This window comes from Typopeltis vanoorti, chromosome 9 (assembly GCF_054136105.1).
Source record: "Typopeltis vanoorti isolate ZY-2024b chromosome 9, IOZ_Tvanoo_1.0, whole genome shotgun sequence".
Classification (NCBI taxonomy): domain Eukaryota; kingdom Metazoa; phylum Arthropoda; class Arachnida; order Uropygi; family Thelyphonidae; genus Typopeltis; species Typopeltis vanoorti.
The window spans coordinates 24,337,211-24,351,898 of record NC_143557.1 but is presented as its reverse complement, the minus strand read 5'-3'; the positions used below and the strand labels follow the sequence as shown (position 1 = coordinate 24,351,898).

The following is a 14,688-nucleotide window of genomic DNA, read 5'->3' as shown; positions in this document are numbered from 1 at the left end:
GGGGGGGGGGATGAGCACTAAATTGTGGTTGGAATTACCTAGGGACTCACTATATTCACTTATTTGGAAGGATCATTGGTGAGAAACAGATCTATCAGGTTTGGGGAGTGGTTTGGGTTATCTGGAATTCTGGTTGGCATGTGAAAAATTTATGTAAAGTTATTGGTGATTGCAAATGTTTCAGCATTTCTGCCTGCTAGATCTGTACAACTGGAGGAGGAAAGTCAGTTGGTGTTTTAGTGTTGTGGACATTAAAATCTCTTAGGAGAATGATTTCACTGTTAGGGAAGTAGGAATGGGGAAAATCAATTTTTTAAGGAGAGAAAATTAAAGAGCTCAGAGTGGTTGGTGGCATTAGGAGAGTGAGAGAGACAGCAAATGAATTTGCTTGAGTGGGGAAAGGAGATTTTCAACCAAAGGTCAAAGTTGGGCGATTCTAGATATGTGCTCTCTGGTAAAATATGTCAGCAGATATATGTACAGATGCCATCCTTGCGATAAAAGGAGTTAAAGAGTGTGTAGGTTTGGAAGGGTGAGATGAATAGTGCTGGGGGGAGGTGAAATTTGAATTTCTGCCAAAAAAAAAAAAATAAGTAGGTGGAGTTTGGTAGACTGGAGATAGTAGTGGACACTATTAAGGTTTTAGTTGAGGCCACGGTTCGAATTTTACTCGAATTTGAATTTTACAAATTTATCCAAAAAAAACAAAAAAAAAACAGTTTTTAAACCTGGTTTTTAAAAACTGACAAACCCCAATTCTGATATTGCATCATTTAAGTATTTTTCAAATGCTTCCCATGCACTGTCAATATTCTTCCCATCCAGTGACCAAACTGCACTGAACTCAGTATGCTCCTCAGTTGGTCATAATTTCCTGCTTTTTAGTTCAGCATGTAACTTTTTCTGAATAGAACATTCATAAAATTAGCCACTTCCCAAGTGAGTACCACACGATCACTGCGGCTAATCGAAGGCAGAATAGTTACCTCTTTAACTGAAACACTCTCTGACACTATTACAATCAAATCTAACATGCTTTGACCTCATGTTCCTTCTGTCATGTGCTGCTTGAGGAAGTTGTCTTGAAACAGCTCAAAATATTCAGTTTCATTCTTCTCATGAGATTTTACTGCAACCCAATCAATATTTGTATAATTGAAGTCTCCCATTATGATTACTCTTTTCATGCCCATCGTCTCTATTTGGTGATGCAGTTCTTCATCACTAGCAACCGATCCACCAGGTTTGTAACAACACCCCACTATATAACTGATCTTGTTAGATTCCACCTCACACCAGATAGCTTCAAATTCACTATCACATGAAATGCTGTTACTAATACTACAATCAAAGGTCTCAAAACTAACTGGATTCAAGTCATCCAATAGCATTAGCAGTACACCCCCATCCTCTCCTATCCTGTCTATCCTTCCTGAAAATACTGTATCCTTTACACTCAATACCAGTTAGTAATGTATCCAACTCAGTTGTTATTCTATTATAAAAAAAAAAGTTAGTAAATTACTAACTTTTTATGACAGAGTGATAATGCTGTATACAATATTTCTTTAATTCAAAGTTTAATTAAAATTTATGAAGTATGCGTGGGTAACAGCTCATATTTTGTTTTCAAGAATTTACTGATATATAGCCTGCACACATTTAGTTCATTATGAAGCTTTCAGGCAAGTGAAATTAATTTAAGCTAACATAATATTTCAACATTTCAACTTTAATTCTGCATTTTTATTTTTATAATTTTTTACTCTTCTAGTTCTTTCTTATATCTGCCATTATTGTTTGCATTTATACTTTTCAGGTTATCACTGTTGTTCTGTGTTCTTTATGTTTGGTTCCTGCCAATCTTCTTTGTGTTTTGTGATTAATGTATTACTTCCTTGGTTCTATTTTCCATTTCCTATGATTTCCAGTGATTTACTGTGTTCTATTCCCTTTCTTTATGCATGGCTCCTGCAATATGTAAATATTGTTCTGCTATTAAAGTATGACTTCCAGGAATTTCCTTCGTCACCATCTGATAAGAAATTCAGTTTTTATTGTGAAGATTTTGAGCCTGGTTCCACAGAACTTACAGTTTTTCCACAGTTCAATAAGCAAGGACTTTTCTTTAGTTCATCATTGTGCCTCATTTCGTTACTGTGGTGTTTGCTATAGTGCATATCTGCTTTATTTCTTATAAGTAGTAATTAAAATTTTAAAGCCAAAAGGAAACACGAAATAGCAATGATCATAAGGGTATTATGAAATCCATGCTAAGTGCTGTTAGGCAAATGTTCCTTCTTATACATAGTCCTTCCTTCTTCCTTGCCTTTTTTTTAGCTTTACGGTAGCCAAATGATTACTAATATACTTCCCCCCCCCCCCAAAATACTCTTAATGTTTTTACAATATAAAGTTAATAATTGTCATCCAATTAAAGAAAAAAGTAAACTTACTTTTGCCTGTTTTTTTCCTCTTATGCGTCAAATATTTGCAAGTTTTCCTAGAAGTGCCTTCTTCTTCAGCATTGTGTACCATGTTATTTCCTTGTTCAACAGATGGTTTTCCAGAACACTCTGGTGAATTACCTATGAAGCTCTGTGTGAAACTAGATTTTTGATCAGGATTTTTATGCTCACGATTACAAAGCAAGTTCTTTGTAATTGGATCATCATACAAGTTCTCTGAGGCAGAAATGTTAGCAGTTGGATGAGAACCACATGAATTAAGGTGATCTGCACTAAACTTTTGACTTAATTTTTTAGCTAATGCTTTCATTTTATTCAATTTATCTTGAGTAAAAGATATGCATTGTGTAACCTTTTTATCATTCTTCTTTATAGAGCTGCCATCACTATTGCAATTAACAGCACTGTCAACAAATTTAGTTCTCAGTTGTGAGGATTTGTAAGATGATCCCAATCGAGAACTGAGCTTTATTTCTGATCCTGTTCCTGCAAAAATTGCACTTGTTTCAGTACCTTGAGTTCCTGTATCACCAAGGGTAAAAAGTTCATGTATATCATTTGTTTTGAAAAAACGTCTCTGTCGAGGATCTTTTAAAACACGATTGGTTAAAAACTGCTTAAAAATTTGTCTGAAAATAAAAATAAAATAAATACTTTTCAATATCAATATATTAAAAATAATAAGATGATAAAATAAATAGCCTGGCAGCCAGTATATCAAAAATAATAACATAAAATAAATAGCCTAGCAGCCAGTATACTAAAAATGATTTGATGATAAAATAAATAGCTTAACAGCATTAAAGAACATTTTTTTAATGGGAATCTCAACCATGAAAGGTTGCATCATATTAGACTAAGGATCTGATAATCTGGAAACCAAGCGCTAGAGACAAAAAAATGGGATCTTTTAAGCTGCTTCAAGCCTCCAATAAACAGAGTAGTGATCTCAAACCAGACAATGAAACTCATCTTCCATCTAAACTTATAACTATCATTTGCTGATAATTATATTTCACTCTGTAGTTAACTATTCAAAAGCAATCATTTGAATAGTTAACTACAGATCAAATATTGAGACAAAGAAAAGAAGTAATGCATTTGAAATTACAGGAGTAGCTAACCTACTACTAGTGAGTTCTTGAATGGATATATCTACCCTACATATATAAAATGATAAGCCTTTTATGTCACATTTTTTGAAACGCTTTGAAACTCAGGGCTACCCTGAGTGTTGAGTCTTCAAAATTCAAATCATCAGCATTCAAGGAGAACCGGCCTACCAGTTCAGAACGAGTCTTCAAAATTCAAGTCATCAGAATTCAAGGAGAACCGACCTACCAGTAAGGAACTCGGGGAGGGGGGGGGGGGACCTTTTGAAGACTCGACACTCAGGAGCTACCCTAGGAAGCAGGGGGGGGCGGATCCCCCTTTTCGAGTCTTCAAAATTCAAGTCATCAGAATTCAAGGGGAACCAGCCTACCAGTCCGGAACTTGGGGGGGTTGGGCGCCATAGACGCCAGGAACCTCCCTTTCGAGTCATCAAAATTCAAGGAGAACCGGCCTACCAGTCCGGAATTCAGGGGGGTAGGCGCCAGGGGAGCAGAATCCTTCTTTTGAGTCTTCAAAATTCAAGTCATCAGAATTCAAGGAGAACCAGCCTACCTGTCCGGAACACAGAGGGGGGGGCGTAGCTGCTAGGGGCGCATAGCCCCTAGTATATATATATAAACATATAATCATTTATATTCACTTAATGTGGCAGCGTGCCATAAGTACACTGCTAGGATACAAGAGAATAACACAGACTATGATGCTTAATTGCATAGCAATTTTTTTTCACATTAGGATAGGTGATTATTAGCTATATTGATTATCAGGAAAGACCTAACACGATCATGAGTAGAGAATTGCCATGTCATCCAAATGCACATGTTGGAAGTATAAATGTCTTCCATGTGTATGTATATGTTTATATAATGATATATTATAGCATAAATAAGTGTTCATTTCTTGAAGGGGAAAAACAACACACAACAAAGCAAATATCATTTAGTAGGCACAAATAATTCACCATTTTGATGTTTGCTCACATCATCTACTTGATATTGTATCCCATTCAAGAAGATTTTCCTCATGTTTTGCACTGAATATAGCTACTGCTTGCCATTCCTTATTATTGATTGAATATAATATCTTATGTTTCTTATTTAGAAGAATATCATTTGTTTTTGCCTTCTTTGTTTCAGTTACACCAGTTATGTCAACCTGCTACCTCTCCAATTATGCTTCTTTTCCACTGATGTCTTTGTATGTTGATGGTGCTAATTGCAAATTCTGTGTTAGTAATCTGGAGTTTATTCAAGTAGCTGATTTTTCCCAATTTCTCTGGTTTCCTGACAAAAATAGTAGGAATCTTAAGTAAGATGGCCCAGATGACATGAAATTTCATCATGGCAATATGATTGCCAAAAGAATACAATCAGGTCAGTTAAATCTAAATTGCCAGCTTATCATTCCCAGGTAGATACCTAATAGGGTGCACCATGAGAAGGTAAGAAGTAGACATTAGGTCAGAAGCCTCTTTTGTTCTCCACATTCTTTAAAAGGCTATGAGGTCTCTTCTGTCATCTAGCATTGTCCATTAATGACCTCAAATATTTGTTGTAAACTAAAAATCTGATCCCAACAACCCCATTTGACTTCAGTTCAGCTTGTTCTTCAATATATTTCTCTTTCACAATTTTTCTTACCTGTACTATCCACATAGGAAGGATAGGAAAACCGATCAGCCCATTGTTCAAAATAGGATAAGCTGCAGTTATATTACAGACACGGAGCAACAAAAATGGAGGAAAATGTAGGTTGATTTTGTTTATAGGTTTGTATGAGGCAAAAAGTTAAAATTTTTTAAGGACACGACACGAGTGCACTCAGAAGAGTCCTTACCACATGAGATAGATGAGAAATGGATGATGATTTGTGAGTTGTAGTCATTAAGAGTGTTGATTTGCTTGACAGAAATTTCTTGCTAAAGAGAAGTTTGTGATGAACGTACAACGTGAGCTATAAATTAAAGATACAAAGAAATTATATATTTGGTTTAATCCTTTATCCAAGTGTAAGCAAGTATTTTCAGGACTGGGGCAACTCGTATAAGGAAGCTAAGACTTCACATCACTTGCCTTATTATCCCATAATGCAAAGCACATCTCCTTGTGGACATGTATAATGCTATGCATTATGGGAAGGGTCATTACCCAGCCCGGTTTCGACCTTTACTGAGGTCTCTTCAGTGGAAGCGAGACCCAGAGGTGATACTAAGGTTGAAGTAATGCAGAAGTCATATTTTCATATAAGATTTCATATATTAAGGCAAGTGATGTGAAGTCTTAGCTTCCTTATAAAAGTTGCCCCAGTCCTGAAGATACTTCAAGTGCAAACTTTATTTGCTTACACTTGGATAAAGGATTAAACCAAGTATATAATTTCTTCGTATCTTTAATTTAGTATAACCAAGTGAAAAAATTTTCAACAACTTTCTCTAGTACCATGTGAGCTGTTAACAGCAGAGATTTGATTATACCCATTTTGGGGAAAGATGATGTGTCAACTAGACAAAGTAAGTTTATGGTATACTGATATGACTAGAAAACTATATCTCTGCTTTTTACTTGATAAGAACATCTAAAAAGGATAAATCTGATTCTAGGATGTAAGTCATTAATTTTTTGCAGAAAGACATGTGGTGCTTGTTGAGTGTAATTCCAAATAGGCATTATCCACACAACAGATCCACAGTAAAAGTTCAAGATTGAGGGAAGATATTTTTTTTCTAAATGTGCTAGATAAAAGTTAGCTAAATTTGGGTCCATCTGTTATATAGTTTGCCATTCCAGGTGAAATATCATGGGTTCATAACAAATTTTTGCTTCACTTTATCCACTCCTGCAGCACTTTTCCATTATGATCAAAGCCCATTTATATAATGCTGCATTTGCTAAACAAAATATAGCACGTTGAAGTAGCGATAACTGATATATAATTTTCTTTTGTATTCTCATCATCATCATCATCAAATTCCTGCCATGTACCCTCAAGGGGTGTACAGGATATGATAGTACTACATAAAAAAATTACATCATTATTAATTTCCTATCTACAATTTTCCTCCAAATCCGTCTGTTACTTGTCAAGACTCTAACATTATCAGATCTTATATTTCTATCGTCTAACGCATTTTGTACCGTATCAATCCACCTATATCTTGGTCTTCCTCTGGGTCGTTTTGCTGCCAACCAGGGAGAGAACACTTGTTTTGGTAAGCTTTCCTCGCCCATTCAGTTTAAGTGACCATACCACCTGAGATTAGCTCTGCTAACGCATTCCTGGATGCTGACAATGTCAAGTTCTTTGCTAATATCCTCGTTTTTAATATGATATTGCCATTGATGCCATCTGTTCACGCCTATAATCTTTCTCGGGACTCTCATATCTGCGGTCTCTAGTCTTTGGTCAAGTGTTTTACTTCTGACCCAGCTCTCAGATCCATAAGTTAAAACTGGTTTGAACACTGTCTTGTATACAGCTAATTTAGTGTTCCGACTAATTTCTCTCTTATTCCATATGAATTTATTCATTTGACTTCCAACCATACCAGCTTTGCTGATTCTGTTGTCTATTTCTATATTTAATTTACTATCTTCACTAAAAATTGTGCCTAAGTAGCTGAAATGTTTTACTTGTTCCACAGGTTCTCCATTCACAACACAGTTGACATTTTCAATAATTCTGCCTATTTTTATTGTCTTTGTCTTTTTATTGCTGACCTTCATACCATATCTATTACAACAGTTATTCAATTTAGTCAGAGAATCTTCCAGACTTGTAGCGGATTTATTTAGAAGTATAACATCATCCGCATAAAGCAAAGAGCTGACATTAACATCTCCAATTTTGATATCATGTTTAATACCACTTTCCTTCATAATGTGATACATATAGATAATGAATAACAGAGAGGATAATGTACATCCTTGTCCCACACCAGATTTAACATTAAACCATCTTCCTGTACTTCCTTCAATTCTAACTGCTGACTTACAACTCAAATAAAGACTAAGTATAGCTCGATATAATGCCCCATTGACACCATATAACTGCAGCGTATTGAATAACCTCTCTCTTGGCACCTTGTCATATGCCTTTTCCAAATCGACAAAACTTAATACAGATCTTTGCTATATTCCCATGCTTTCTCGACTATTTGTTGTAAAGTGAAAATCTGATCCTGACAGCCTCTGTTTGGCCTGAATCTAGCTTGTTCTTCACCAAGCTTTTCTTCCACAATTCTTCTCAACCGTTTCTCAAGTATACTTGCATAGATCTTGCCAGGAACACTCAGTAGAGAAATACCTCTGTAATTCTCACATTCAGTTTTATTTCCCATTTTATATATGGGTACTATGAGAGCTCTACTCCAATCAACGGGAATTCATCCCTCTGTCCAGGCTTTCTGGACTATGCAGTGCAGCCACTGTAAGACTCTTATACCACCATACTTCAGCATTTCTGGTGCTTTTGTATTCTCTATAAAATAAATATTTTCCAAATCACAAAGATTTGGAAAATATCATAAAGCAGATCATAAAGCCTTTTACAGCATGATGGAGTACTGATACATAGGTCCATTATAAAATATTTAATATTTGTTTCTTATTGAATAACAGTTTACTTCCTGTACAAAGGGAACAGACTTATTTTGAAGTGGTCATTATAAATAAGAAATATAAAAATATAATGCAACTGTCAAATTTTAAAGCATTTTAATTTTTCTAAAATGGGTGAAAATGTATTCAATATAATCAAGTAACTTTCAACAATGCATTCATTAAGATGCTCTGTGTTTTCAATTTCCAGATTTGGAAACAAATAAAAAAAATTTCTTGAAAAACCATTAAAATGTGATCACCTATGGTAAATCTTTTCTTCAATAGTACCAGAGGTTAAAAGCCTATATATAGTAACTTGCTTATGTTGTCCAATTCTCCAAACTCTTTCTCTTGCTTGAACATCTGTACTAGGATTCCAGTCTGGATCATAAATAACAACCCTATCAGCACCAGTCAGGTTAACTCCAAGCCCACCAACACGAGTAGTAAGTATAAATATAAAAATATTAGGATTCTGGAAAAAAAATAAAATAAATAACATCGTTCAATTAATAATGCATCTTTCACAAATCAGATGACAAACTACAAATTAACAAATAATCATAACATTCGAAGTAAAAGATAAAATAGCAAAATCTTATTTGATAACATACTACACATTCTACAATATGGAAGAGTTCCTAAATATTATACCTAATCTCAACAAGATAATATGCTAAACTCAAGTTCACTCCTATGCTTAGTATGTTGATATACACATTCATCAGATTTTTCCTGTTTTGTGGCAGGATAAATCTGAGATGAGAATGGGTGCTATTTTCATCTGAGACCAACTAACTTACCAATTCTACACGAAAGGCCCAGTTTTCCATAATTATTAAATTTGATATGTTGTTTGCGTCATTTTATCCAAAAAGAAATCATACATCCTGTTTCACTTATACGTGGGTGGTTCTGAAAAGTTCTCAGCCTCGACCATAAATGGCAACACTGTCAGCAAGATTTCTTTTCTAAGTTGGTACATTTGTCATAAGCATCCACGTGAAATTGCAAGTCATTCTATGAAGTAATTTGTTTTATACAGCTATCGTAAGCCAAAGTGTTGTCTGCATCCCTTGAAATGGATAAAACTGAGTATCGTGCAGTTAAAAAATTCTTTGTAAAAGAAGATTTAAGGCCAAAAGAAATTCATTCAAAGTTCATAAAAGTTTATGGGCACTCTTCTCCTTCGTTTTTGACAATTAAGAAATGGACTGCCCAGTTTAAACGAGACTGTACCAGCCTTAAAGATGAGCCACGTGGAGGATGTCCAAAAAGTGTAACAACACCAGAAATCATTAATCACGTGCACAATATGGTATCGGATGACCAGCAAGTCAAAGTGCGTGAAATTGCCAAGACTATAGCATCTCAAAAGAATGTGTAGGATATATTTTGCATGAAGAATTGCAAATGAAAAAGCTTTGTGCAAGATGGGTACCGCGCTTGCTCACAGCAGATCAAAAACACATTTGCATGAAAATCTCTGAACAGTGCTTGGAGCATTTTAACAAGAATAAAACTGATTTTGTGCATCAATTTATTACTATGAATGAGACTTGGATTCACCATTCCACACCACAATCCAAACAGCAAACAAAACAGTGGACAGAAGCCAGTTGTTCAGGGCCAAAGAAGAAAAGGTTATGGCATCAGTGTTTTGGGATGTTAAAGGCATTTTGTTTATTAATTATCTTGAAAAGGGTAAAACAATAACTGGGGAATATTATTCCGATCTTTTAACCAGACTAGATGAAAAACTTCATGAGAAAAGACCTGGTTTGCAGAAGAAAAAAATCACCTTTCTTTAGAACAATGCACCTGCCCTGCCAATGGGAAAATTAAGGGATCTGCACTATGAATTGTTGGAACATTCACCCTATTCCCCAGATTTGGCTCCCTCTGACTTCTATCTCTTCCCAAAACTAAAACTCATCCTCGATGGTCAGCGTTTTTCTTCTAATCAAGAGGTGAATGCAGCTGTAGAGATTTTGCAGATCTTACTGAGAACCACTACAGGGATGGGATAATTATGCTTGAGCATTGCTGGAATAAATGTTTTAGTCTTAAGGGAGATCATGTTGAAAAATAAAAATAATTTTGAAATTATAAATTTGTTTATTCATTGTTAGGTCGAGAACTTTCCAGACCACCCACATATATGGCAAAATACAGGTGCAATGAATTAGGTACACACCAGAGTCAGCAGGGAATAAGGGGATTCTAGGAGGAGATAAATTCTTTAATATCACAGGGATTTTAAAAGTATCAGTAAAACTGTATTTGTGTGGTGTTCAGTTTATAAAAGTAAGAGAGTAAGGCTTGCAGATTTTATTACAAAGATTAGATGAACTTCAACATGTTTTGCTGTCCTATTAGCTGACAACATTGTCAGGAAAAGCACTAGAGAGCAAACAAAAAGACTTGACACTTAACGAAAACTGTTTTTTTTTTTTTTAAATGAAAGAAATTGATAACATAATAGCTAATCAAGTGTGTGTCATTAGATAACATGTGCAGCCTGTATTATTGTGTAAAGTCAATAAGTAGTTACTCGCATAAAAGAGGTCGTGTATGTTACGCAAATGAATAAAAAATTCCAGATGTCATCTGGAATTTTTTATTCATTTATAAGATCCTGGTTTCTGTTCAAGGTGCTATGTGAATGAATCACTTCAGAAGATTCCTTGCACATTCTAGTGAAAAGGCCATCTTCCAAGTGGATGATGAATCCATATTATGATATCTGAAGAAGACACGTGCAGTGAGACCACTTTTCTCTATTTTCTTTTACATTTCACATTGTATATGTGTTCTGTCTTATGAATTTCAAAACACCTTAAAAGATGTGCTGTCTTGTAATTTCACTTAGGCAAAGAAACAGTGCTCTTCTAATTAATTTCTGCAGGTGCATGAGCCTGTTTATCAAAGTTCAATAACCATTTAGAAGCAATTGGTTGAACAACAGTCTCAGTTCGTTCTTTTTGGTTGCTGTTTTTGTTTCATTGTTCTTAATAATCCTTAATGCCCAGTTCTTTGAGGCCGGTAACATGAAATGACACGTGTAGATATCAGTGCATCTGAGATTTTTTTGGCATCTAATGCTATGTCTCCACCACTTTATATATATATATAATAAACAAAATCAGGAAATGAAATGGTAAATGAGACCTACCTTCAAAATTCAAAAGTCTGAATAAATCCTACTCTTTCCAGTATATGAATATAGTTTAAAACTAACTTGTATGGTATAACATCAAAAAATTGACAAGTCATCAACTGAGAAGTAAAACTAATTGAGAAATATAAACCCAAGCATAAAAGATGAATATATAAAGCAGCTTTAATAAAATAGACCTTAGGAAGAATATGACAGAGTCATAAGTGAACAAAATTGCTGTAAGTGATCATACTATTGGAAAAGAAGGAAGAAAGGCAGAATCTTTTTTTGAGAAGTAAATCAAGAACTAAGACAATGATATTACTTAAATAGTCATGATACAACAAAAATAACACAATAACTATAGTAATGAACTTTAATGAAAACCATAACAGTATATGTAAAAAACAAGTAATTCAGAGAACAGGAATATGAGGTAAATACAAGAATCGTCTTACCAATTAAAAATGATGCCCACATGATAGGAAATAATATTTTAAACAAAATATTTTTTGATATTTACATAAAATGAGAACCTCTCAAACTTTATTTTTATTTGGGGGGACGAGACACATTCCAATTCAGGTTAGGTTGGTGTAAAATCTTTGAAAAGGTGTTCATATTTGAAACTCTCCTATGGAGAAAACCAGTTTCATCCCACAGGATGCTGTGTTTAGTATCAGTACTATGCTGTGCCAGACCAAACTTTGAGGTTTCAAGTATTCAATGTTAGTATTGATGCCCATTAATTATTTTTCCACAGAATGGTCTGCTGCCCAACTATGTCAAATTACATTCATAAGGAATATGGTAAATATCATCTAAAGATAGAAGCAACAGTTTATCTTTTGCATGGTAACAGATAAGAAATTCTGTTGATAGGAATATTATTATTATTATGTGACACCTCCAGGGAGTCCAAAGACTCTCCCTTATCATATAATCAGTTATTCAACATCAATAGATTCAGATATGCCAGCAATATATGAGATTGGGGCCCTGCAGTCTAGCCAAATATCCTTAGATTTTGGAACCTAAGAATCAATTATTTGTTGGATTTGACTAAGATTGTAACCATTTAACTCCATTAAAGTTTTGATAGTGAAAATTTGCTGTAACCTGAGGGAGAAGGGCAAACATTAATTTATGTGGCTACCATCCACGAAATGTATAATACAGGCATGGGCAACCTTTCCTAGTTCAGGGACCAAATTATCATTCTGTCTCCACGTCAAAGGCCGGACCAAATTATTAAATAAAATAAATTAATATTAAATGAATTAAAATAAGTTGCTACTTCATATCTCATTTATTATAATATAATGCTTTGGTATAAAGCTCTACATATTTATAATATAATGAATGACATAACAATTTAATGTGAAGATTGGTCTTGTACTTCAACTACGAGACTATCAATATTGATGTTAATATTACTTAAGGATAATCGCATAGAATTTTCAAGGTTTTCGTCCGTTATTCTTGTCCGAATTTTTGATTTATTGTATTTCATCCTCAAAAAAAACTGTTCACACATATATGTGCTGCTGAAAAGACAAATGATTTTTCTTGAAAAGGCACGTAAATTTGTATATTTTTCTTCCACCAAATAAAATTTATAAAAATCCGTCAAAGCAATGTTGTTAAAATGTGATTTTAGCACTAAATCCGCCTGAAGCTCAATAAGTTCCATCTGTAAGTTTTCTGGCACATTATTTACATCAGCATCCATTGGACAAGTAAATATAGTGAATGTGGAGTCTTTGTTTTTGAAGTCGGCAAACCTTGTATCAAATTGCTCTATTAGTGCCTTTAGTTCATCTCCATAACAATTATAAGGGATATTTTTATGAGTTGCTAGAGTAGGAAAATGATAACAATTTTTAGCTCTTATCTGACTTTCCAACAATCTTAGTTTATTACACAAAGCTTTGACATGTCCATGCAGTTCATGAACCAATTGTCCTTGTTTTTGCAATTTAAGATTCAGTTCGTTTAGGTATCCAGTGACATCTACAAGGAATGCTAAATCCCACACCCACTCATCATCTTTTACTTGGTTAACTGTGTTTCCTTTAATGTCCATAAAATCTGCAATGTCTTGTCTCAGATCATAAAATCGTTTTAACATTTTACCTTTACTCAACCACCTCACTTCACAATAATAAGACACATCTTCATAATCCGAAAATAGGTCTGCCAAATACTCCTGAAATTGGCAGTGATTAAGTGCACGTGACTTAATAAAGTTAATACTGGCTACTACAACTTTCATAACATTTGTGAATTTAATCGATTTTGCACACAGATTTTGTTGGTGTGAAAATACAGTGAAAATTTGTTTAAATTTTCCAGATGGATCTGTAGTTCTATTGCTCTTTCATGAACTATTCCAATAAATCCCTTCTGTGCACCAACCATTGAAGGGGCTCCATCACTGCATATGCCAGATAGTGAACTCCGTTTAAGCCCAAATCTCTCAAAGACAGTGTTGACTGTTTCAAATATATCTTCACCGGTAGTTGTTCCTTTTAATGGCCGAAGCACCAATAATTCTTCTGTGATGTTGAAATCCGCATCAACTCCTCGAATAATATTGCTAGTTGTGCTGTGTTGGAGCTTTCATCCAAAGAAATTGAAAATGCTTCCAATCTAGAATCTTCTCTTTTAAACTTTTTTTGATATCATCAACCATAATTTCTATCCATCGGACAACAGTACGTCTCGACAAACGAATATTCTCGAAGTCTTTTTTCTTTTCAGGACATATTATGAATAATATAAGCACGTAAACACAAGAAAGATATTTAATTAACCAAATATTTCGGTCTGGAAATAGCAGACCATCTTCAGTGGCACAACAAGAACAGTTTAAAAAAAAAATACAAGGTGGAATACTAACAATAGATCATTTAAAAATAGAACAAGCCACGTGATGTTATATCACTAAGTATTAAAGGGAATATTTTTAAGCAGAGACATGATTGAAATAAAGATATTAATTAATATTAAATAACAAAATTAATATGAATTAATGAGTTATCCTGATTAGACTTTCCCAGATTTTTGATATAGATATACAGTCATTCTGATTCAGGTTAGGACAATGGAGTAAGGCCTCTACGCTTTCTTTGAATGAACTAACGACAACATCCTTTGGTCAAAAACTCGCCTCCTACATAGATCCCGTTATAAATTTGAATGTTTATTCAAAGAAAGCATAGAGGCCTTACTCCATTGTCCTAACCCGAATCAGAATGACTGTATATCTATATCAAAAATCTGGGAAAGTCTAATCAGGATAACTCATTAATTCATATTAATTTTATGTTATTTAACATTATTAATT

General features: G+C 34.3%; 1 protein-coding gene across 1 annotated transcript in view; it reads right to left on the bottom strand.

The window, feature by feature from the left end:
• Positions 1–14,688, bottom strand: part of LOC150102928 (DNA excision repair protein ERCC-6-like) — a 282,232-nt gene that overhangs the window by 49,964 nt on the left and 217,580 nt on the right. The window contains exons 14-15 of the mRNA XM_090397999.1: positions 8,440–8,654; positions 2,457–3,097 (exon numbers count right to left, since the gene is read on the bottom strand). Coding sequence (XP_090254125.1) covers positions 2,457–3,097; positions 8,440–8,654 — 856 coding nt within the window. The remainder of the gene's footprint in view (positions 1–2,456; positions 3,098–8,439; positions 8,655–14,688) is intronic.